This window comes from Cynocephalus volans, chromosome 12, assembly GCF_027409185.1.
Source record: "Cynocephalus volans isolate mCynVol1 chromosome 12, mCynVol1.pri, whole genome shotgun sequence".
Classification (NCBI taxonomy): domain Eukaryota; kingdom Metazoa; phylum Chordata; class Mammalia; order Dermoptera; family Cynocephalidae; genus Cynocephalus; species Cynocephalus volans.
The window spans coordinates 97,801,209-97,825,411 of record NC_084471.1 but is presented as its reverse complement, the minus strand read 5'-3'; the positions used below and the strand labels follow the sequence as shown (position 1 = coordinate 97,825,411).

Here is a 24,203-nt window from a genome sequence, read left to right as displayed (position 1 = left end):
GCTTTAGTGTTTTTCATGGCAATTATCTTGACGGTCACTTCAAAAAATCTGGTGGGAGGGCCATGATGTATTTTGTAAAGCACGGTTAGGTGCATATGAAATCTTCAGAATTATCTGTATATCTTTAGTCTGATGGCAGCTGTACCATCCCAGTTATCATCACCTTTAATATGTACCTCAGCCAAGTCATGACTGTTTCATTTGCTTGTTTGTTCGTTTTCAGCTGGCCAGTATAGGAATCGAACCTTGGACCTCAGAGCTACCAGCTCTACCCTCTCACCAACTGAGCTAACCAGTCAAGTGAAAATCTTTCATGATTTGACCTGTAGGTTCTGACTCAGATATTCCTTTGTTTTGTTTTGGTTTTTTATATTTGTATTGCCTTTATTTAATTTTAATATAAATACACAACTGCTATTTTAACACAAGTCATTTGCTTAATTCCTAACTTCACATTCATCTTTTTTTTCAGCTTTGTTGATGTATAATTGACAAATAAAAATTGTATATTTTCACGGTTAACAATGTGATGTTTGGATGTGTGTATACATTGTGAAAATGATTACCCCAACCAAGCTAATTAACACATGCATCACCTTTTTGTGTGTGTGGTGAGAATACTTAAGATCTACTCTCTTAGCAAGTTTCAAAAACACAGTCCATTATTATTAACTACTGACTGAGGAATTATTAATACCCATGCCCAGATCAGGAAAAGCCTCCAGGTCTTTCCCCATTTGATACAGAAATAACACCACAGTCCTAACTCACTCCATCTACCATGACACTCCAGCAAAGAAAAACAAACCACCCAGCTTTGTTCTGGGCTCAACAGTTCACATGGCATGAACTTCATGGCAAAGCATCATTCCACAATGAATCCAATGTGCTGATCCCTTAATCAAACACTGTGTAGTATAAATAAGACTCTGCGTGTTTTTCCAGTTTGCTCTTGAGAGCAAAGCTGTCCGGACAGAGAACACAGGAATCACATTGTTTCACTGGCTCCCATAAAAACACCTTGAGGTATAACAATGTCTTTTACTCTCACAGTTTCAATTGCTATATATTATCTATGTTGTCTACCTACATATCTATTCTTTTTTTTTTTTTTTTTTTTTTGTCTTTTTCGTGACCGGCACTCAGCCAGTGAGTGCACCGGCCAGTCCTATATAGGATCCGAACTCGCGGAGGGAACGTCGCTGCGCTCCCAGCGCCGCACTCTCCCGAGTGCGCCACGGGCTTGGCCCTACATATCTATTCTTGAAGGATACAGATGCAAATGTTAGCAGGGTCATAAGTTTCATAGGAAAACCTGTATCCTACCGATTCACTATCTCTGGGCTCCAGGACTGCTAAGACTATTGAAGAACACCGTGTTCTAGAGATTTCAAAGCAGTGCAGGTAGCATCTGAACACTGCATTTTATCACAAATAGGAGTAAGACTATTTGACTGGTGTCAGTCTCTTGTCCTTAAATGTCAGTCTCATGGAACAAAAAAGAATAAAAGCACAGTCTAACGGAAGGAGGAGTGTCCAGTTGCCCTCAGTGCTAAAACAATTCAGCAAACTAACACAAAAATGAAATGGAAATGGCCTCAAAGGAAGGATCAGGTCACAAGGACAGAAGAACATTGGGTTATGCCACTGGTCAGAATTCTTGATATGATATGAGAGGTGGTTGGTTTAACTACCCTATAAGTTTGAGATTTGCAATTAAAGGTCGAAATTGCCCACATCACATCCATGTTGTGCCCTTAGATGTTTCGTAGCATTTCCCTCGTCTTTGCTCATGGTGTTTCCTGACAAGGTTGCAGACCTGTAACTGAGGGGCAATTCCAGCTAGCAGACATGCGCTGCTGGGCTCACAGAGTGGCTTTTGTTTTTAAATCCATATTTCTGTCTACATTCCTGCGTGAGAATGGTCCCTAGGAGCTTGGCAGTTGCCCCCTTTCAAAGGGTCATGTGTTGAATACAATTGTTTCACTTTCTGTTTTTCTTATACCAGGCCCCTTCATTCATTTATATCACCTGCCTGTCTCCTTTAGCACAGGAGTTTGGAACGCCTGCTCTACAGACTGACCTATCATCCATCTCTACCTGTTCAAATTCTAGCCACCCTTCATGGTCCACCGCAAATGTCAACCACTCTTCCCTTTCCCCAACAGTCAGGTGTGAATCCTTCTTCTTTGGAATACTTACACCATTTGTTGCACTTCTTTTGTAGCATATACAATGTCCAGTAATGTTATTATTCTTATCCGTATTGTACTTATCTTGTCCTGACTATAGTGTAAGGTTTATAAGCTTACGCATCCACCTACCCATTAATTCAGCAAAAATGTATTAAGTACTAGGTGCCACACACTAGGTTAAGTGCTGTGGATGCTGCAATGAATAAGAGAAACAGAGTCCAGGCCTTCAAGGAGATACTGAGTGCAAGATCTGTTGCTTTCCACTTGTACCTAACAAATACTCAACTGGAATTTGTTGAAGTGAATTTAAATGTATCCATTTACATTTACTAAGTGTCTTCTACTTGGCAAATCTATTAACCTAGTTTACGTCATTCTATTAAATAAAAGTATTAATGCTATATTTCTTTTTTAAAAAAACCTCTAAAAATCAGAATATTCATTAATGTTTACTAACCACTAAACATTTCTTCTCTCACTCCAGTTAACTCAGGATCACCAAGTTTTTATCCTAAAATAGTACTCAAAGTACTCAGATGTCTCTATTTATTTACCTGGGTAACTGCTGAAAGAGAGGCGACTACTGCTGGTGTCTTTGTCTTTGATGTTGAAGTCCCAGTGTTTATATATCCTGAGCATGGCTGCGTACGTGTACCAGCTTGAGTGAGCAAAAAAGATGTTCTCAAATCCAGGAAGGACCTACAGCCAGAGTCATAATGAATGATGCAGAGGTATTTAGATAATGGAGTGCAATTTTAACTGTAGGAATACAGGGATTGTATCAATTTGGTAAGTGTTTACTACCATATTTATTACTGGAAAATATGGCCAAGGAGTCCAACATTAACCTTTAGTGTGCACAGAATAAAATATGTCCTTCTAACATCCAAAATAAAAGATTCTGGAAGGTGGGAGAGGCAGGTGCACCCAGCATGAGAGGGATGTTGGAAGAAACAGAGGTAACATCATGTACTTCCAGTTCCCTGTCAAAGTTCCCTCCCTCCAATTTTTAACTTCTACATAGAGGAATCCTCAGGCTGATAATACATAGCTGTAGCCAGGGCTGATGGAATGTAACTATACTTGGGTGACATAGAAAAAAAGTCTGTGTGGACTAGAACAAGGAAAAAGAGAAGAGCTGATGCGAGTGCCTTACCTTAATAAGAGCAGAGCAATGTCCCATCTCCCATCTCCTAAAAACATTCAGGCTGGTGTTTTTTGTGGGAGACAGTGAGGGAATCACATCCAACAGATCTCCAATGGCATTCAGGAACTGAATGTGGAACATGGTCATGGGCTGGGGAAGGACAAAGCTGCAACTTAGCACTGATTGTGACAGATGTCATTTTCTATTTTTTCTCTTGTTAGGGATCCATTCAATTATTCCCTTGGAAAGGGTCTCTAATGTAACAGATGTACCAGACTTTACTGTAGCTTATAAAATAATTTTTACGGCTTTATAGTTTAGAAGAGATGCTTCAGCATGTTTTGATATCCACAGATTTTGGGAGTGGCTCTTTACAGAATAAAACAAACAGAGCTTTCTGTCTGCATTCCTCTATAGCAGGGTTTCTTAGCCTTGGCACTATTGATATTTTGGGCTGGGTAATTCTTTGGGGGGTTGGGCATTGTAAGATGTTTAGCAGCATTCCTGACCTCTACCTCCTAGGTATCAGCAGCAATCTCCCAGTTTTGACAACCAAGAATGTCTCCAGACATTGCCAAATGTCCTCTGGGGGGGAAATCACCCCTAGATGAGAACTACTGCTTTGCAGCAAAAACACTCAACTGAGATGATTTTGATTTTGATTGTGTGCTTAATATAAGGCTAACAGGACAGCATTAACCCTGAAACAATGATCCGATTACACTTGGATATGAACTTTGATCTAACTAGAGAGCACTGCTCCAGCAAGATTCAATCCACTGGAGTAGTCTGGGGCTAGGCATGTACAAATTGGTTTTTAGGTAGAGGTGGTGGGAAGACAAACACAGATGACATTTTAACCAAAACCAAAACAAAAGCAAAAGTAAAAAAACAAGTCCAATTTTTATTTATATAAACATTCTCTTTGTTTTGTTTTTGAATATTATGCATTCATTATTCAAGATTTAAAAAATTATAATAAGGCCTATAGTGAAAAGTCTTCTCTCCTCCACTTGCTCAGGTCCCACCCTGTCTCCAGTTTACCATTTTTACTAGTTTCTCATGTATATCTCCAGAGTTTTTTAAATGTCTTATAAATACAATTTTTTTTTTTTTTACACAAATGGTAGTGTATTATACGCACTGCTTTTCACCTCGATTTTTTTTTTTCTCTTTTCACCTCAGTTTATTTTTTCTCAATATATTTCACTTACTACCTTGGAGCTCTATCTATATTAGATGTAAAAATCTTCCTTTATTCTATTTAGCAGTAATGAATGGATGCACTATAATATTTTTAACAAGCATTTTGTGGATGAACTTTCAGGTGATTTCTAATCTTATAAACAATGCTACAATACTTAATCTTGGACACATCATTTCATATGTGTGTGAGTCTGCGTGTAAGATAAATTTCTAGAAGTGATTTTGATTTTCATAGACATTGCCAAAGTGTCCTCAGGAGTTGTTTCAGTTATACCCTTCCAGCCTCAACAACATATCAAACATTTCCAATCTGAAGGTGAAAAACAGTATCCCATTGTAATTTATATTTGCATTTCTTTATTTATGAGTAATGCTGAGTATATATATCTTTAAAAACCATTGGGTTTGTTTTTTGTAAACTGTTTATATGCTTTATTTTTCGACTAGGTTATTCCTTTTTTCTATTAAATTTTTTTTTTTTTTTTTTTTTTTCTGGTGGCTGGCCGGTACAGGGATCCAAACCCTTGCTAACTGACCAGCCCTCTGTTAACTTTCAGAAGCTTTTTAAATATTAGGGAGATTATGTTTGTTTCCCATATGAGTTGCAATTTTTTTGTAACTTGCCTTTATTTAAAAAATTAAGAATGATATATATAATGATCATATATATGAAAGGAAAAATAATAAAAATAAACTATGTACTCACCCCACAGTTCAGAAATAGAAGTGCCTTAGAAGCAGTGCCTTAGAAGTCTCCAACATCACCTCCCTCTTTTCCTACCAGCAGTAACCACTATGCTAAATTTTGTTACTCATTACTGGCGTCTCTATTATTTTATTATCTATATTTGAATCCTTAAAGAATATACTTTTAGAAATATGCCTGTTTTTGAATTTGTACAAATAGAGTCATATAGTGTGCAATCTTTCATGACTCATTTTTCTCAGTATTATTTTTCTGACATTAGTGTTGATGGAAAATAGTTCATTCATTTTTATTGCTATATGGTATTCCATTGTGTGCCCATTTTTCTATCGGATATTTTCTGTTTCTATAATTTATTTGTTGATGTTCTGTATGTATTATAGACACAAATCCTTTGTTAGTTAAATATATTGTAAGTATCTTCTCTTGGTTTATAGCTTATCTTTTCACTTTTTATATATTGTCTTTTTATAAAAGTAATTCTTCATTTAATTAGCTGAATTTATCAATCTTTTTCTTTATGGTTACTGCTTTTGTATTTTAAGACATTGTTTCCTGCCCTAAGTTATATTCTCATCAGGAATGATTAATGCTACTGAGTTCTTATTACTTCAAAGCAACGAAATATGTAAATTTTAGGGAAGCTAAAAATAATGATTTCCTACCCATATTTCAAGTTTAAAAACCAGAGAGTCTTAACCTTATTGGTTTTTCCTGTGCTAAAATTCCTGACATCTAACATAATTATTTGCTTTATTTTACAATATTTATCTATCCATCCAACTCTCTCTTTCTATCAAATTTCAAAATAACAATATCAATATTATTACTAAAGTGAGATTACTACATATGGTTTAAGGGATTTTTGTTTGTGTGGTGTTTCTTCTCCTCAGGATTTATCTCACTCAGGATACCTGGCAGTAACTAGTTTAATGTCACTTGAAATAATTGCTCTCTGTGTGGTTAAGCCATCAACTTGTTACACAGTTTGATATATCTTGGTCAATTTGTTTTTGATTTTTAGGGATTGCTTTTCTTCTTTGTAATTATATAATAATATAAAATATGTATAAAATATTTATAATATAGTATAAATATATATATATAATATATAAATAAATATATATATAAATATATATATAGTATATAATATAGTATAAATATAGTATAAAATATGTATAAAATAATATAAAATAATTATATAATAATGTAAAATAAATAATATAAAATATAAAATGTGACTTATATTTTATAATTATGAACAGCATTTACGTGGCTCAATAGTCAAACCTATAAAGTCAGAGAAATGTATCTTTCATTCCTGTCCACTCTCTTTCTGTCCTTCTTTTATAGGTAATTATTTATTTTTTAGTTTAAGGATTTCATTCTGTTGTTATTACTTGTTGAAAAGATAAGCAAATCTATCTATCTATCTATATCATTATCTACCAATCTTTATTTCCCTCTCTTATGTAAAAGGTAGTGTCCATTACACACTGTTCTTCACCTCACTTTTTTACACTTAAGAACAAATCCCAAAGGTCACTCCGTAACAGTATATGGAGATCTACCTCATTTCTGTTTACACCTACATCATTTATGTAGCCAGTCCTTTATGTGTTTGGCTATTTTCTGTCTTTTGCTGTTATCAATTATCTGCAATGAATAAACTTGTACATATGCCATATTGTGTTCTTGCCAGTGTACATTAGTGATAATACTAAAAGTGGGATGGCTTGGGTCAAAGGGTAAATGAGAACATGATTTTGGTACAGAATGCCAAAATTCCTGTCCATAGTGGACATTTTTCATTCCCACCAGTGTTTTAAGGGAGTGCTTGTTTTCCCATAGTCTTGCCAACAGAGTATGCTTTCACACTTTGGAATTTTTGCCAGATTGGTCAGTATGGTTTTAATACGTACTTCTAATCTTCTGAGCAAGGCTGAGCTCATATGATTAAGAAGTGTGCATTACTTTTCTGTGAACTTTTTGTGTATTTTACCCAGTATATGTGTGTGTATGTGTGTGAATATATATATATATATATATCCCAGAAAACAAAGTATCCATAATTTTTAGAAGTATAGCAAATAGTACCTTGGAAGTCTCACCGATTCAGTACAGCTTCCCACCAAAATTATGATGTGTTTGGGTTTGTGTGTGTGTTTATGTGAATGTTGTGAAGTATGGGAAACACAGAACTTATACACTTAGATATTTTGTCTTAATGAGCATACAGTTTAAAACACTAGCTTTATCTGGTTAGTTAAAAAGCTTGATATGAATGTATTCATATGAGCCTTTTAAACCTGCTCCTGGGCACAGTATCATAGAAGATTGAGGGCTGGTGGTTAGCTCAGTTGGTTAGAGCACAGCCTTATAACACCAAGGTCATGGGTTTGGATCCCCGTACTAGCCAGCTGACAAAAAAAAAAGCATTAAAATATTGAAAAAACATAGAAACAAGTTGTTTTCTTCATGTATTGCGCCTGAATTTTGTGCCAGAGTAAGTTAGGTGCTGCAGTATGATAGATATGACAGTGCAAGGAATTTATACTCTAATCCTAATTTAATCTGCTTCTAAATTGGAATGTTATTTTAAAGGCAATTTTCAATATTCTTGTCCTACTCTATAAATTCTAAGCAGTTTCTTAAAAACCTTACCTTTGTCCCTTCTAATTTAGCCCTCTTCACTGCTCCTACATATAGGCCATCCATTTGTGCCACAACATAGCCCGTATGTCTCCAAAATGGGTCATCCTTGTATTGTTTGATGTTTTTCCGGGTCCACTGATCTTGCTTCCTGGAAGAGAAATTAGATTTGTCTAGAGGTCTTAATGGTTGCTCATCCAAAGCTAAATCAAACAAGGCCTGTAGAGATTATATAGTCAGACACTTATGTTAGTATAATCTAAATTCTAGATCCTGTAACATTCCAGTCACTCAAAGGATTTCAGGTCAAATCCTAAGTGATTTTTAGTTTCTCCCAAGAACTACGACTCTTCTTATATAGCTTCTTCTGTGCTGTCTGGAACCAAAACACACGTGTGATATTTACCTACCTGTGATACTGAGACCTAAGAAAATCAAGGACAGACCATCCAACTGCGTTTCTCATAAAATCATAATGTCTCATTAAGTCAATAAAGAGAAGTTGATTAACTTTGCTTTAGTACGTAGAAGTGGTAAAGTTAAATTAACAGGAAAAGAAACTTCTAAAGAAAAGGTGGTTTATATATGTTTATATTTCTCTCACAGATCATTTTCATAGCTTATGGTTCATTTCATTCCAGTTGTTAATAACTGCCTCAACAGCTCTGTCTTAGTATGCTTAGCAATAAAGTCTTATTTTTTATAGTACTTTCACTCTGTCTGTCTTATTTCAGTTATGGGAATGATTTGATAGAACTTTGTATACTGAAAGCTATTTCTGATTTGTTCTGGCTATCTCTAGATCATGGGATATAGACCAATGGCTTTTTTTCTTTTTTAAAGATGACCTGTAAGGGGATCTTAACCCTGACCTAGTGTTGTCAGCACCACGCTCACCCAAGTGAGCGAACCGGCCATCCCTATATAGGGATCCGAACCTATGGCCTTGGTGTTATCAGCACCAAACTCTCCCAAGTGAGCCACGGGCCGGCCCTAGTCCAATGGCTTTTAACTGATGCTCTTAGAAGTTTCAGCATTTCATGAAGATATTGCTTAGTGTGTGATTTGGAGAGCCAAACCAGGAGCCTTCCTGTCCCCCAATTAATCTCTTGTCATCCTGCAAATTTAAACAAATTTAAAATTTTATTCTTCAAAAAACTTTATTAAAATGGAAATATTATCAGAGGGTATTAAGAATTTCGACTGCAGATATTAGCTAACACCCCATCTAGGGTCAGTCACCAGGCCCATGAAAAGGAAACATCTTAGAGACTGAGGAGAAGGGATCCCTGCAAGAAGGAGAAGGGCCCCATGTGGAAGGGATCCAGGGACTTGGCCTGCTTTACACTGTGTCTTCCTCTAGTTGTGTTAGCAATTAGTAATGTGACATTCAACCTGAACTTTTTGTAAAAGCCAAAAACTAGAGGACAAACTGTCTGCAACCCGTTTTTATGCCATTACCAAAGAATGCTATATATACCCTACTGCAAGAACAACTATAGAGTTCTGCTAAAGAGATAGAAAAAGAAATTGGCAAAAGAAAAATTACTGTTAGAAATTACAAATTCAGGCTCTGCAGCCTTAATAACAATGAGAAGAGGAAAGCTGTTATACATACTCTATAAAATCCTGCACTTTATCCACAATGGAAGGTTTCTTGATCAGCTGTGGGTAGAGGTTTGTGAAGTGGTCATACATGTGTCTGAAATGATAGATGAAAACTGTTACATTTCTATTTTACTTCTTGGATTTCTCCACCATAGCAAATTACCCAGTCTTTCGGCTAACTAGGACATCCCCTATTGCAAATTTTTCCTACTATTTTTTTCTAAATGAACAATTTAAAATTAAGAAACATTTCCAATATACAGAAAAGCACAAAATATATCAAGCACACAAGTCTCCACCACCCAGTTTATCAAATCATTATCTTTTGCCATATATATAAATATTTTAAAAGATGACTTGGTATTGTCAGCACCGCACTCTCCCAAGTGAGCCATGGGCTGGCTCTATCTTTTGCCATATTTATCTCACATATTTTAAAAAATAAAACAAAACATTATACAGAGTTGAAGCCTGAATTACCCTCCCTTTTCCCCAGAGGTAACTACAAACTTAAATCTGGTTTATTATTCCCATGCATGTTTTTATACATCACCACATATCTATTTAACCATATATAATGTATAGTATTATTTATAAAGTTTCAGAACAAAATATAAATAAGAACATATTGACCTACCACTCTAATTTATTTATTACTATTAATATGATTTTTAAAAAAAATATCTATATCATCTGCTGCTTAAATTTATTCTTTTCAATTGTTGATAGTATTCCATGGTATATCTATATAACAATTCATAAATGCATTAACTGGTTTTTAATTTTTCACTACCATACTGCAACTTTAAACATTGTTGTATATGGCTCTTTTTACACATTTGCATGTTCTTCCAGGATACACAGAAACACACACACACACACGTACACACACAAAAAATTGCTGGGCTGAATATTCTATATATCTGTAAAGTTACTAGATATTCCCAAGTTGTTCTCCATAGTGATTGTACCAATTTACATTCCTACCCACTATATGTTAGACTTCTTCCTCCACACCCTCATCAACACTTGGTGTTGTCATATTTTTCAATTTTCAACAATTTGATGACTTTTAAATAATTTCTCCATTTAATTTTCATTCCCCGAAGGATTATAGGGTATTTGGGATTCTTTATTTTAAAACATTAAAAGTGTCTCGTGTGCCATACGGTAAATATTTTTAATTGAAGAAAATAACCCCTTTAAGTTTATTGTGATTTTAATATTCTTGGATTTATTTCTATAATCTTTTCTGTTTTCCATTTACCATCCCTTTCTTTGTACCCTCTTTATGATTTTATTTCTCAGATAACCCTTCTTTTATCTTTTGTTTTTACTTCTGCTAATTTAAAAACTATAGAATGCATTTCTACTCTTTTAATGATCATTTAAAAAAACATTGGTAATTCTGTGTTTATTCTAAAGTCTAAATGAATTTTATATTCCTCTCTTCCTCCAAACATGAAGCATATTTCAGCAAGTTTTAACTACCCATTGACATTCCCCACCACGTAATTGTTCAAAAATTTAGCTAATTAAAAAATTTTTATTTAAAGAATTTTTTTTAACTTCTACAATCAAATTTTATTAATTTGTTTCTTGTATTAACTATTTCTCCTTTATCCTAAACATTCCCTCTTGTTATTCTTGCTAAAGTATATCCTTTAATACTATAATACAAGTCTGTGGGTGGTAAATTGTTTTAATTATATATCTGAACATATCCTTCTTTTGCCCTTACTCTTGGAAAACTTAAATAATTATAAAATTCTAGTTAGATATTTTCCATTAGTACTTTTAAGATATCACCCTGATATCTTCTGACTCTGTTGTTGGTGATCAGAAGTATGCTGTCTAGATTCCTTTGTAGTCAATGTCTTCCTTTTCTGATAGCTTTTAAGATTATTCTCACTATCCTCAATTTTCTGAAGTTTCATCCACTGCATTGTAGTAACTTAATAGGCTGTTTCCAACTAAGGACATGTCCTTTTTCAATTTTGATAAATTCTTAGCTATTACTCTGTTAATTACTGCTTACTTGCAATTCCCTGCAGTCTCTTTTTCTGGGACTCCTAATAGACCTATGGAGAAGTTTCTCAATCTAACTTCCATGTCTCATACCAGCTCTTTCATTCTTTTTACCCCTTTATCTCCTGGGGCTGTGTATTTTCTAAATCCTTCGATGCTAATATCTGAATCATATTTTTTTCTGATTATGTCCAGTCTAGGGTTTGTTCATTTATTAATTAAGATTTTAAAAGTTCAGTTTCCATGATTTTCTTTTATAATATTTCTAAAAGGTTCTTTTAAAATATCTACCTGTCTTATTTCTTCCCTTTTGCTTAATAAATACTCCTTCAAGGTTTCTTTCATTTATAACTTAAGGCACCCTAAGCAAATTTAAAGTTTCTGTTAAACCATTCTATAAAGTTAATCTGGAGTGTGTTTATGATATAATTGCTGATTTTGTTGACTGTCTTTCTTGGCATTCAATTTGTTTGTATATTTAGGAACTTTGGGGTGCAGACATTTTTAATTATTCTCTCTCTCTCTTCCTTCTATTCTCCCCTCCCCCATTTTTCCTTAAGTGCCTCCATCTGAGTCCTGGGAACCAGGTCATATAGTGCCTTTTTGGGACTTTTGTCCTATTAAATATATATACGGAATCTTGCAGGTAAATGAACCAACCTGTGAATGATATGGTTCCTGTTTTCCCTCCTTTCCAATCCCCCAAGTTCACTATTTCTTATAGATCTGTAGGCTAGAATGCACATCAACAGACCTTATTCTGTGGCCTCCTATTCTATAAACAGTTGAAAACAGCAAGGTTAGATCCACTTCCCAGCCTTGACTCAACTCATTTAGAGCACTATGGCCCTCTCCCATCAACAGGTGGCTGCCTCTGCCTACTGCAGAGCTTTTCCTTCAAATTATTTGTATGTATGTATGTGTGTGTGTGTGTGTGTGTGTGTGTATATATATATATATGTATATATATTTTTACATATATATATATATGTATAAGAGTACTTCAAAAAGTTTATGGAAAAATCAAATTGAAAGATAATACAAATCTTTCATGTACCCTCCCATACCTATTTTAAATTGAATCATAGCATTTAACTTTTGCTTACATTATCAAGTTGGTCATTTTTCCCTTTGCATTACCTCTAAAAATGAAGGAGAGAGCAGCAATAAAGCCAGACAAGTATGTGAATGACAAGGAAGGGACCCTCTGCCCTGGCTTCACACTTCAGGTGAGTGAAGGACAGAAACCCCAGGTGGGTTTGATGATTTGAGTTAGTTGCTCAGGGAGGCAACAACCCTACAGTTTCCCACTGCAAGATTTTATGGGGAAATAGAGGTGACTGCCTATGCTGTCTGGATTCATGAGCCAAATGTAACACCCCACACACCTCAATTAATTTCGGGGAGCAGTAAAATGTTTCCTGTGTGGCCTAGACTAGAAGAAGTAAACATTGAGAGCTCATGGACTTCCTGGAGGCAGGGGACTGTGATGAATAGTGCAGGTTCAGGTGGCATTGATTATGCAGCTGGAGACCAGGGAGACCATGCAAGTGTCATTAGACGTCTGATGGGAAACATGCAAGCCAAAGACTACATGAGATTGTTCCACTTTAGTGGGCACCAGAGGAGGAGGACACAAGACAATTGTGTCCGTTGATTAACATCTCCCCTTCCTCCAAGATGCCTCAGTAACACCCCTTTTGGGATTAAAGTGGTTGCAGGAGAGTGGAACATTCTGAATTGACTCGGTTTACACGATACATTATTTTGTTAATGTAGAATGGCTATTTTTACATCGTCTGCTATCAGGAAGAATGGGCTTTTAAAATTAGAATTAGTTATATGAAAATAGTTTTATTTCTTGGAAATAAAAAAAAATTGTGTGCAATTGACTCACAATATCCACTCAGGCAAGGAAAGAAAAATTCATACATTTTACCCAAAGTCTTCATCACTGCACCCCTGCCTAGATCCATCCAGACTTCCAGATCCCTCATATTTTTCAGTCTATTTCAAAATAGAGGAGTGGTTCTAGACTGGACTGAGTTTGCTTTCCAGGGGGCATTTCTGGAGACATTTTTGGTTGTCACACTGAGGGGGGAGTGTCTGGTGACTGTCACGCTGGGAGAGGGGGGAGTTCACTGGTGTCTAGTGGGTAGAGACCCAGGAAGCTGCTAGACATCCTACACTGCACAGGAGAGCCCCCCACAACAAAAGATAATCCAGCCCAAAATGTCAATAGTGCTAAGGTGGAGGAATCTTGAAACAGGATTGTTCATCCCGACTTGGGGGTGGTTGCTGAGCATGTCTGCATAAGGGTAGACAAGACAGATGAAAATACAGGAGGGTAACTGAGCTGGAATTATTAAAAATTTTCTTTTTCGTTTGTGGAGACTGTATTTTTTTATTCTGACTTTCAGAGCAGAGGAAAAGCTTCCGAATTCTCATTGAACAGAGATAAGTCTAGTGTCCACTTCGTGGATGGATTAGGTATGGTTTCAGTTCCTGGGGTGTGTGAAGTCAGTAAATTTCCTCCTAAGTTGGCCGAGACTTTGCTCATCTTTATATATCTCACACTCATCCCTATGTGGAGAATCATGAAGACACATGTGTACCCATCCTTTCCTGGATCTTTTTGTACCATGTCAACACATCATCATTGAGCACTTGTCATATACTGTCTCCTACTCTCTTCCAGTTGTTTTGACTCTCTGGGTCACAGATCACATTAGGCTCCTTTAGCATATCCCATAGTGATTAATTAATCCGTTTGTGCACGCACGTGTGTGTGTGTGTGTGTGTGTGTGTGTGTGTGTGTGGCGTGTGTGCGCGTCGTGCGCGCGTGCAAACTCTGTATCTAATCCTGGCTTCTACTTACTACCTTTGTGATTTTCAGCTAGTTACTTAACTTCTCTGTACCCAAGTTTTCATATTAATCATATGAGGATAATAATAATAATACATATCCCATAGTGTTGTGGATTAAATAATTTAACAGATGCAAAATGCTTTGAACAGTGTCTGGCACACTGAAATGCTATGTAAGTGCTAGTTGCCATCACCATCATCATCATCATCATCATATCATTATTATTTTCTGGTCCATGTTAAGTTCCAAATACTTACTAGTTGATATTTTTGAGGGTGACACTGTGTCTTGATTATTTTTGCTTTACCCACAGCCTTGACCTGGAAGCATATTCAGTTTCTAACATCAAAAGGAGAAAGTCGGAGGTGTGGAGGAGATTCTGGAGGACTGGCAGCCCAAGCACAAAAGAGATATCACCTTTAACTATATTCTCTGTTTGTGCCATGTCTTGCTAGCACCTCTTTTCATCATAGTCTCAGCAATCCTTGTCTCAACATAGTAACCTAAAAGGAGTCCCCCTTGAAGAATGTACTCAGGAACTAATGCTCCTCCCTGCCTTTCTCCCTATTCCCAGAGCCTGGAACAAAAGTAGCAAAACAAGTGTTAATTGCATTGAATTGACTCATTCACACTGGGTAATTCCAGAGGAGTAGTTTCAGCAGCTGCCTCGCAACGCGAGAGATCGGCCACTTTATTACAAACTAGAACAGACCAGGTTCCTACACCCTCCTCATCATTCTTTCCAGAAAGGTCTCATGCCTTATTTATTAAAAATCAATTCATGACTATTTATCAGCTTTTACGTCATTAGTGAGACATTAGAGAGTCTGAATTTGCAACTCTTGGGAAGCCGCCCCACAGAGTTAACAAACAAAGGAAGAAACTCCTTGGCCAAGGCTGCTACTACCACAAGCATTACACAGAAATAGGTATCTCATACTTATGATTCATCCCTAATGGAACTGGAACAACAACAGGATTCAATTAAACTTCATAAGCATGTAATTAAGAAATTGCTGGGGTGCCTGGGATTGAGTGTCCCCCAAAACTTGACCCCCACTGTGACAGTGTTAAGAGGGTGGGAAATTCTATATGGTAATTCAAAGGTGGGGACATGAAGAGGTGGTTAAATTGTAGGACCATGCCATAGTGAATGGATTAAAAATGGTAGTCCGGGGCGTGGTTTGGAGGGCTTTATTAGAGGTGGGAAAGGGGGAGGGGGAGCAGGGTTGGTGAGAAACTATTTGAGGGTCACAAAGATTGATTACGTTTTGCAAACATGAGTACACTAATTATCCTGATTTGATCACCACATATTGTACACATGTATTGATATTTGATTTTGTACCCCACAAATATATATAATCAATTATCTTTCAATAAAACAACTGTCAAAATAAAAAGAAAAGAAAAAAAAGGAGAGTGAATTAGGAGGTTAATTTCTCTCTGCTCCACTTTTTCACAGTGAGGCTCTGCCATCACTGAACTCACCACCAAAGAAAACCCTCACCACAAGTGTTCCCTGGACTTTGGACTTCCAGCCTCTGAAACTGTAGGCAATAAATTTCATTTTCTTTATAAAATACCCACTTCCGTGTATTTTGTTATAAGCAACAGAAACAGACTAGTACAGGGGGGCAAAGCACTGTGCCAGCTGTCTGGAGAATACAAAGGTGACTAAGGTAAGAGACCCTGCCCTCAAGGCACAGCAGACTGTGGAGGAAAGAGGTGGAGCTCTACCCAGTGGGAATGCAGTCATTAGACTGGAATCACAGAAAGCTTTATCAAGATGACAGCATCTGATTGCTTAAAGTGCAGCCTTGTAACACCAAGGTCACGGGTTCGAATCCCCCTACTGGCCAGCCGTCAGAAAAAAAAAAAAAGAAGATAGCGTCTGAGATGGGTCTTGGAGGATCAGCAATCCTTCAACAGGTGGAGATCAGGGAGGCAGCACGTGGCTCTCAAGAATCATGGTTCTAAGAGATGCTAGCAAGGGGCATGTTTGAAAGGCCTGGGAACAGAAGCCCCTCTGCACTCAGTCTGTGCCACCTGGGGATGAAGGGACATCACAGCAGGGCTCAGGAGCCCATCTGAGGAGGATGTTTTCATGGTAATAATATCAATATCCTGCAGTGAGTGATTAGGGGAAGAGAAAAGTGGAAAAAGGGGAAGAAAGGAAGACAGGGTGATGAAGGGCAAGCCAGGGAGAGAAGCCCCTGGAAATACCTAGTGCCTGCCCCAAGCTGTGGCCCCAGCTGGATGTGGCTGCTGCTGCTGCTGCTGCAGACAATGAGACAGATCTGCAGGTGGCTGTTGGTAGATGGCCTTGACTTGGTAGCCATAGGTAGATGGCCTCGAGTATCATGACAAACTCTAAAGGGCTGGGCCCAGGACCCAACTGTCATCTGAGGAGCGTTATAAAAGTTCAAGGAAGCAAAAAATTATTGAATACTTCAAAGAAAACACTTCAGAGAATTTGAGGATATTTCTCTGCATGTTCAGGCGTGGTATCTCAAGTATTTCGTAAGTTTCAAGGAGCAAATGACATCTTCTGAGATGGTCAAGCTGATCTTCTTCATCTGACAGTCTCAGCTGTTTATCCCTCAATATCCATCCTCTCGCACACCTCCTCTCCCCCAAGGTGAAGAAGAGTACAAGAAACACCATTTTAAATGTGGTGATGTGGAAAAAAGTGGTGGCCCTCAACTTCCCCCTGTTCTTGGCAGCTGCTTGAGCAACTTTGTAAGCTGAGAAGGAAACAGGAAAAAAAGGGTCTTTCTCTTGGCCTCTGGGGGGAACTCACTTCCCAGCCTGGGCTCAGATGCCCTTCCTCCAAGGCTGTGTCTTGCCACATGGGATCATACCTTGCTAGGCAGCCCCAAGTAATAGTCTGCAGAGGTACATGTTTTAAGTTGAGAAAGGATGCTTGCGTATGAAGATACAATTGCTTCTCAGATAACTGCCCATGTGTAGCTGAAAACACACACACATACACACAAACCCACACCTACCCTGTGACCAGTATTCCTTCTCTACTATTGGTTTGCAGCAATCATTACAGCTTTCAGGGGGTTGACGTTTTAAGCTCGGAGGGAGCCTTCGCTCAGAGGGAACCACGGGGCCTCTCTGCTCGGTGGAGACAGCGCAGGGCAGCTGTGCGCGGCACGCTGACTGCAGCGACTGCGGGACTCCTTCCAGCATCTCCCCTGCTCCGTCTCCCTGCTGGAGCTCTTGCCCCTGGCAGCCCAGCTTCTCTACTCCATTTAGCATATTCCTGTCTTCAAAATAAACTCCTGGGCTTTTTGCCGTGTCTACTGAGAGAATGAAGACCAGTCTCAGCAGAATGTCGACATTCCAGAAAACGTCAACAGCACTCTGAAGGCATGCACAGTTATAGTGAAGGGCCCCGGAGAAAGCCTGTGGAGGGACTTCAGTGACATCAACGTAGACCTCAGTCTCTTTGGAAAGAAAAAGAAGAGGCTCCAGGTTGACAAATGGAGAGGAGATAGAAAGGAACGGGCAACCGTCCACACTGTCTGTAGTCATGTACAGAACACAATCAAGGGTGTCATGCTGGGCTTCTGTTACAAGATGAGGTCTGTGTGTGCTCACTTCCCCAGCAACGTCGTTATGCAAGGAAATGGGGTCTTTTGTTGAAATCCCAAATTTCTTGGGTGAAAAATACATCTGCAGGGTTCAAATGAGGCCGGGTGTTACTTGTTCACTATCTCAAGCCCAGAAGGATGAGTTAACCCTTGAAGGAAATGACATTGGACTTGTTTCCAATTCAGCTGCTTTGATCCAGCAAGCCACAACAGTTAAAAACGAGGATATCAGAAAATTTGGGGATGGTATCTGTTCCTCTGAAAAAGGAACAATTCAGGAAGCTGACGAATAAGAGCTAAGGGTTGTCCAACTACAGAAACAAGCTACAGGGTGATTCTCAAGACATGCTTGTAAATTTTAATGATGGAAGAAAAGACTTCTATTGGAAAACAAAGCAACATAAATTCGTGGACATCAGAATGTGTCATAAGTCTTCATCTCCTGGACCACATTAGGAGAGGAGGAAGGAAATAGATAGTCCCCCCCCTCCCTCCTCTTCCCTAACCCATTGCCAGGATTCTGTTCTCAGCACACTTGGTCATTAGCCGTGCATCCCATTGTTCCTAGGTTTGGGCTCAGCACAGAGCAGGACCTCTAGACACATGCTGATTTAGAAATTCCCCTCCTATATTTGACTTTTCAGTAATGCAATTAGAATGACAGCCTCTGAAAAACAGCTTAAGCAAGAGGCTCTTGTAAAGATGTGTTGACTGTAATTCTGCCTTCTTCTCCTTCCCTTATCTCTTCTTTTCCCCTTCCTCCCTCCCTTTCTTCCTGAAAGGGAACTTAGCCAGAAAATGACCATCTTTGGGGTAACTAAGACCGAGCTGAAAATTTCAGTTAGCTGTTAACTTAGGAACTAAGAAACTGACCGTATGGCTGAAACCGCCCAGGGATGCAATCATGCCCCAAAAGGATCTTTCTCAAAAATTTATTTCTGTTTATCTCCCATTACACCCTTATGTTGATTTACTTTAGATGTTGTGCACCTACAATTAAGAATTGAAACTAAGTTTTCTTGGTTTTCTTACTTTTCCTAGTCAACTGCAAACAGAGGAATCTCAAGAGAAAGGCACAGCTGATTATTAAATCACCCTCCTGCTTAAAAGAAAATTGCATCCACATTAGTTAGAGGTGCGAGTCAGGTATATTTATGTCCCAGTGATGTCTGACTGAGGTTCTTGTCTTTGAGCTCTCCCTAGGAGATAAGGACTCTGACCCTGAAATAACATGAAGGGCTTGAAACTGACCAGTCCACCAACTGCAGACTCCATGACACCAAAGCACCCAGTCCATCATGGGACCCTGACATCTGACTCAGACCCTCTGCAGATCCCATACCAGCCTCCCACTTTGCCTGCAGGACAAAACCCCTACCCTCACCTTCCCACCTCTTCCCCTTTATAAACCCCGAACAGGCATCAGAAGGCGGGATGATTTTGGCCTGGTTATCCCCCCACGCTGATGATCTGAATAATTAATGTTCCTTTCTTCTTGTCCTTTCTCTTTCTTTTACCACCTCTTCTTCCTCCTCTTCTATTTCTGCATATATAAATACTGACCTTTCTTTTTTTCATCTGCCCCCTTCAGTTCTTTATCATGCATCTTCTTGCTCACCAGTACCTTTTGTTCAGTGAGTTATGTCAGAGCACAGGTCCTCTCAGACTCTGGGTGGCACACGTACAGGAAGCCCATCCCTGACAAGGTGGGACGGATTCCCGCAGAACTCAGTGAATGTAGAAGTAGATAAAGATTTGGAGGAGAAGATAGAAGTTCTAATTTTTACATGAATGATATGGTTTGAAACATTGTCAAAATCTTATTCAGTTTATAAAGTTTTATACATCTCTGAGTAGGGTGCTGTTGAGGGACTTGTATGGTAGAGTAACAAAAATTGGTTATAAAAATAAAACAGGAATTTATATTTTAAATAAAAAAGGAGCAGCCAGAGCCCAGTAATTCATCATTCAATATCTGATAGAATCTTTAGTGCTCAGAAACAGATTAAGATCAGCATCTCACATCTCACTTACTATGACTGAGGCAGTAACAACACCAAACAACGTTTAGTTAAACTGCACCCAGCAATCTAGGTCACAGGGAATAAAAGAAGCAAGGTGGGTTATCAAAACAGTTTTTATACCAAAGGAAGGATGTGGCTTGAATGAATGAGTTGCAACTTTATTTTCCTTAAAGAGCTCTTCTCTAAAAAGCACGTGTCCTGGTTGCATTATTCTTAACTATATCCTTGTTCTTTTTATCAGACAAGGCAAGGACACCAGAATCAAGTGACAATAGAAATGGAAGGAACACTTATATTAGACTCATTAAAATTACTACTTAAAATCTCTTTGCCCACATGGAAGTACTGTTTCAAGATGGTTGAAAATAAATGCTCTTACATTTTCTTTTTAATTAATCTTCCCTGCTTTGCAGTTCTCGAGGAGTCACCGACCTCTCATTTGCTTTCTACCAATCAACAGATGACGAGGATGAAATGGCTTCACTGTCCTTTAAAATTAGTTTCAGGAAAAGGAAAGATTTTAAAAGTGCCATGAGAGTTAGAGTGTCACACTGGGGACTTTGTACCTTCTAGGCAGGTACTGCCTATAGGTACAAATGCAATTCTGATAACGCTTCTATCACACACGAAGGACTTTTGCTACTTTTCAGTTTAACGTGCAATGCCAGAAAGACAAGAGTCACTGCTGGACAAACAAAAGGACAGCGGTTGCCTCGCAGTGGCTCCACCATGACTGGGGTACTTACAGGGCAGTGAGGTAACCCTCCAAAAAGCCGGCCACAAACATGATGATCTCGTCGGTTAAGGCCCGAGCACCATACCCAGCTCTGATCTCCAGGACGCTCCAGCCTGTGGACTGCACAGAGTTATTGTAAAAGCCGTAGGCATCCCCATTCCTGTCCATTATGTTTTTGACTTGGACAGTCTTTTCAGCATCCATCCAGTATGCAGTTGCATAGGAGACTCCTGGAAGAAAAGAAAATAATGACGGGATGCCATGCAGCTGAGTTGCTGATGCGTTTTTTTCTATGTAGCCAACAATTCCAACACACTTGCTTTGAAAAATTTCCATTTGGTCAGAATTGAGAAATCTGCCACTATAGTTTGTTTTCGTTACATATGGGGAAAAACAGAGCCTTGATCAAGGGATGAGCCCAGAGCACAGAGAAGCAGGTCAAAGGTTGGGGTGTAGTTACAGCATCACAGAGGGGGGCCTACATGGTTCACCCTTAGGGGGTGGGACTTTGGGCTGGGCCAGAGCTGGAGCTCGTGCCCATATCTTAATTCAACCAAGGATAAGGCTCTTGTCCCTAGTCAGCAACTTGTTCCATTCTCCTTATCAGATGGACCACAGCATCGCCATTCTCAGGCTCTTTACCCTAAATCTCCGGCTTCATTCTGCACACATAATATTAGATTCCTATTTTGCAGAAAAAGTAGAAGCTGTCACCTTTGACCTCCTCAAGGTCTTGATAACTTTGTGAATCTATCCTCACAAACCCTGGACTAACGTCCCTCTCTCCCTGCCTGTTCACCTCAATCCTTATGTCCCCACTCTGGATCCCACCCTCTCACCTTTTATTTATTGACTGATTTTCGGTAGCTGGCCTATACAGGGATCGAACCCTGGACCTTGGTGTTATCAACACCACACTCTAACCAACTGAGCTAACCGGCCAGCTCCTTTCACCTTTCTTAGGAACTTTGCTCCATCCTGTATCTTCTCGCTCCTGTACCCTAAAGCTCTTTCTCTCCGCAGTGGCTCCTTCCCTGCGGCATAATTAACATTCCCCATTGTCTCAAGGCTGAACACAAACCAACTGCAAAAGTCCTCTCTGGATCCTGTGACCTGAGATTCAGCTGTTGTGGGAATCTCTCCCTCCCTTCTTAAAATCATAACAAATCTTAGAGACTCTCTACACTGTGTTGGGGCCGTGCACATGCTGGTGACAGAGCTGTGACATGACTGGCATGGCTCCAGGCCTGATCTTCTGGGAAGGGGTCACACGTGTCCCCTCACTGCTGTCTGCCTGCTGCAGAGTGCTCTCCACCCCACTGTGCCGCCAGCACTGCTATTGCCTGGGTCACTAACAAGATCCTTGAGTCCTATGTCACATGAACTTGTGAAAGTGCTTGGTCCCAGTGACTGCTTATTCTTCACCCTCTCCTCCCATGGCATCTGGGACACTACTCTCTCCTGAGTCTCCTCCTTTACTTGCCTTTCTCTCTGTTCTCCCTACGAGTTGTTCCTCTTTATCTTGTATACCACAGTGCACTTGACAACACAATCTGGATGATTCCATAGCATTAGAAATTCGAAATATCCAAAATAAAACTCACATTCCCTCCCAACCCATCCTTGTCCTCTGCTCTTAGCTCTGTGGTTCTCGTCCTGAAACCTGAGTCCATCCCGGCCTCTTCTCTCTCCCTTAATTAAAGCTCACGTTTAATCAGAGCCTCCTAAATCTCTCTCCCACCTCTCTATCTCTACATCTGTCCGCTAGGGTAGGTATCACAACTAGCTTTAACTGTAGGACTTTTTCCAGGTTCCTCTGACCTTTAATCTATTCTTCATTCTCTGCCAAGAAACCTTTCTAAACTGATTTTCTTAGCTTGCCTACTAAAAGTCTTCAATGGCGTTTATTTTCTCTATAAAAAAATTCTTCAGCTTGCCCTCTTGACCTTCATGACCTGTTCTCTATCTACCTACCCACCACCTTGTGCACCTTGTGATCCAGAAACGATTACATCCTCTCTGGCTCGCCTGCCTTGAGCTGGGTCAACACCTTTGACTTTGCATACGCTATTTCTTCTGCTATTTAAGACTCAGGAAGCAGCACTTGCCCGTGTAGGTACTGACTTCCTCCACAAACTCAGGCTACCTTGTACACACATCTCCTTTTTGCCTTATCACATTGACCTGCAACTTCCATGTCTGACCCTGCTCCTGGACTAAACTCCCTGAGGCCAGGGACTGTTTTATCGGCACTAGGTATAGTGCCTGGCCCATAGCAGGTACTCAATTTGTGAAAGGAAGACTTAGGATGGAATAGAAAAACAAAAAGGAAATAAGACACGGAGAAAGGAAATGGTGTATGGTGTGTTTTGTTCTCTGAGACATTACTGCACACCTGCTTTGGGTTTACATTCAGGCGGTCATCAAAGAGGTGGCGGGAGGCCAGAATGACTCAGGTTCTAGGTTGAGGCTCAGTGGATGGGTGTGTGTCATTCACGGAGCAAATGGGAAATAGGTCTGGGAGGGACTGTGAGTTTGGTTTTAGAGATACTGAGTTTTTAGTGGTTAAGAGACTAGGAAGCTCAGATTAAGTATTTATACAGGGTTATCCATATTTTGGCAACATTCAAAATTGAACCAACATTTTATTTTTTAATGCAAAGATTGTCTGTCAAATAAGTACTAAAAGTATAATCTCAATACTGGATCATCATGGCACCTTGCTCCAGTGGGGTTGGGTGATTGGGGCTTGGTCAGGCTTAGAAGCTAATGCTGATTATGACTCTTAAAGAATGATCCTGAGTAGGACTAAGTCGATTTACTTCTGAGTAAAATCATGACCATAATGATGGGCTTTCTTTAATAACGGTTAATTGGAAGTAATGACATTAATAAACATGGGTAGGTGCAGAAAATCTGTCAATAAACTCCTGGCAACAAACAATTGTGTAATTGTTAATGAAACCAATTGGCCCTAATTTGACAGTAGTTGGCAGCATCTGTAGAAACTTCCCTTCTTCTCTTCCCAAATACAATAAATATGTTTTCCAGATTTATTACTGACCAACAATGCCATAACCTGCGCTTTTCCCCAGCTTTTCTCACACTCCCTCCCACCTTCACCTCCTGTGAGCCTTGCAGGCAAATGAGGAAGCACAGCTGGCTAAATAAAGCAGCCAGGAGGCCTGTGGCGGGGGAGGGGCCACAAACAGGAACTGCAAAAGAAAAAAGGAAGGTGAGAAGCCTCGCTGGTCCCTTCCCTTCCAGGTCCATCCACAAAGCATGATTTTGGCTTTGTCTCCTTCTCCAAAACCTTGACATTCCTCATCTTGAGCACCACGTGCCGCAGGCTTTCCTCCCCTCTCCCCTTCCACTCCAGCAGCTCCTTTCTACTGGAAACCTTGCCTTGCTCCAGGCAGTCCAAGTA

The 24,203-nt window shown here is 39.2% G+C and overlaps 1 protein-coding gene and 1 pseudogene across 1 annotated transcript in view; one reads left to right on the top strand and one right to left on the bottom strand.

The window, feature by feature from the left end:
* Nucleotides 1-24,203, bottom strand: part of PLBD1 (phospholipase B domain containing 1) — a 56,712-nt gene that overhangs the window by 25,579 nt on the left and 6,930 nt on the right. The window contains exons 2-6 of the mRNA XM_063115710.1: nucleotides 20,787-21,006; nucleotides 9,525-9,608; nucleotides 7,919-8,057; nucleotides 3,352-3,492; nucleotides 2,750-2,894 (exon numbers count right to left, since the gene is read on the bottom strand). Coding sequence (XP_062971780.1) covers nucleotides 2,750-2,894; nucleotides 3,352-3,492; nucleotides 7,919-8,057; nucleotides 9,525-9,608; nucleotides 20,787-21,006 — 729 coding nt within the window. The remainder of the gene's footprint in view (nucleotides 1-2,749; nucleotides 2,895-3,351; nucleotides 3,493-7,918; nucleotides 8,058-9,524; nucleotides 9,609-20,786; nucleotides 21,007-24,203) is intronic.
* Nucleotides 12,691-18,309, top strand: LOC134360958 (large ribosomal subunit protein uL6-like; annotated as a pseudogene).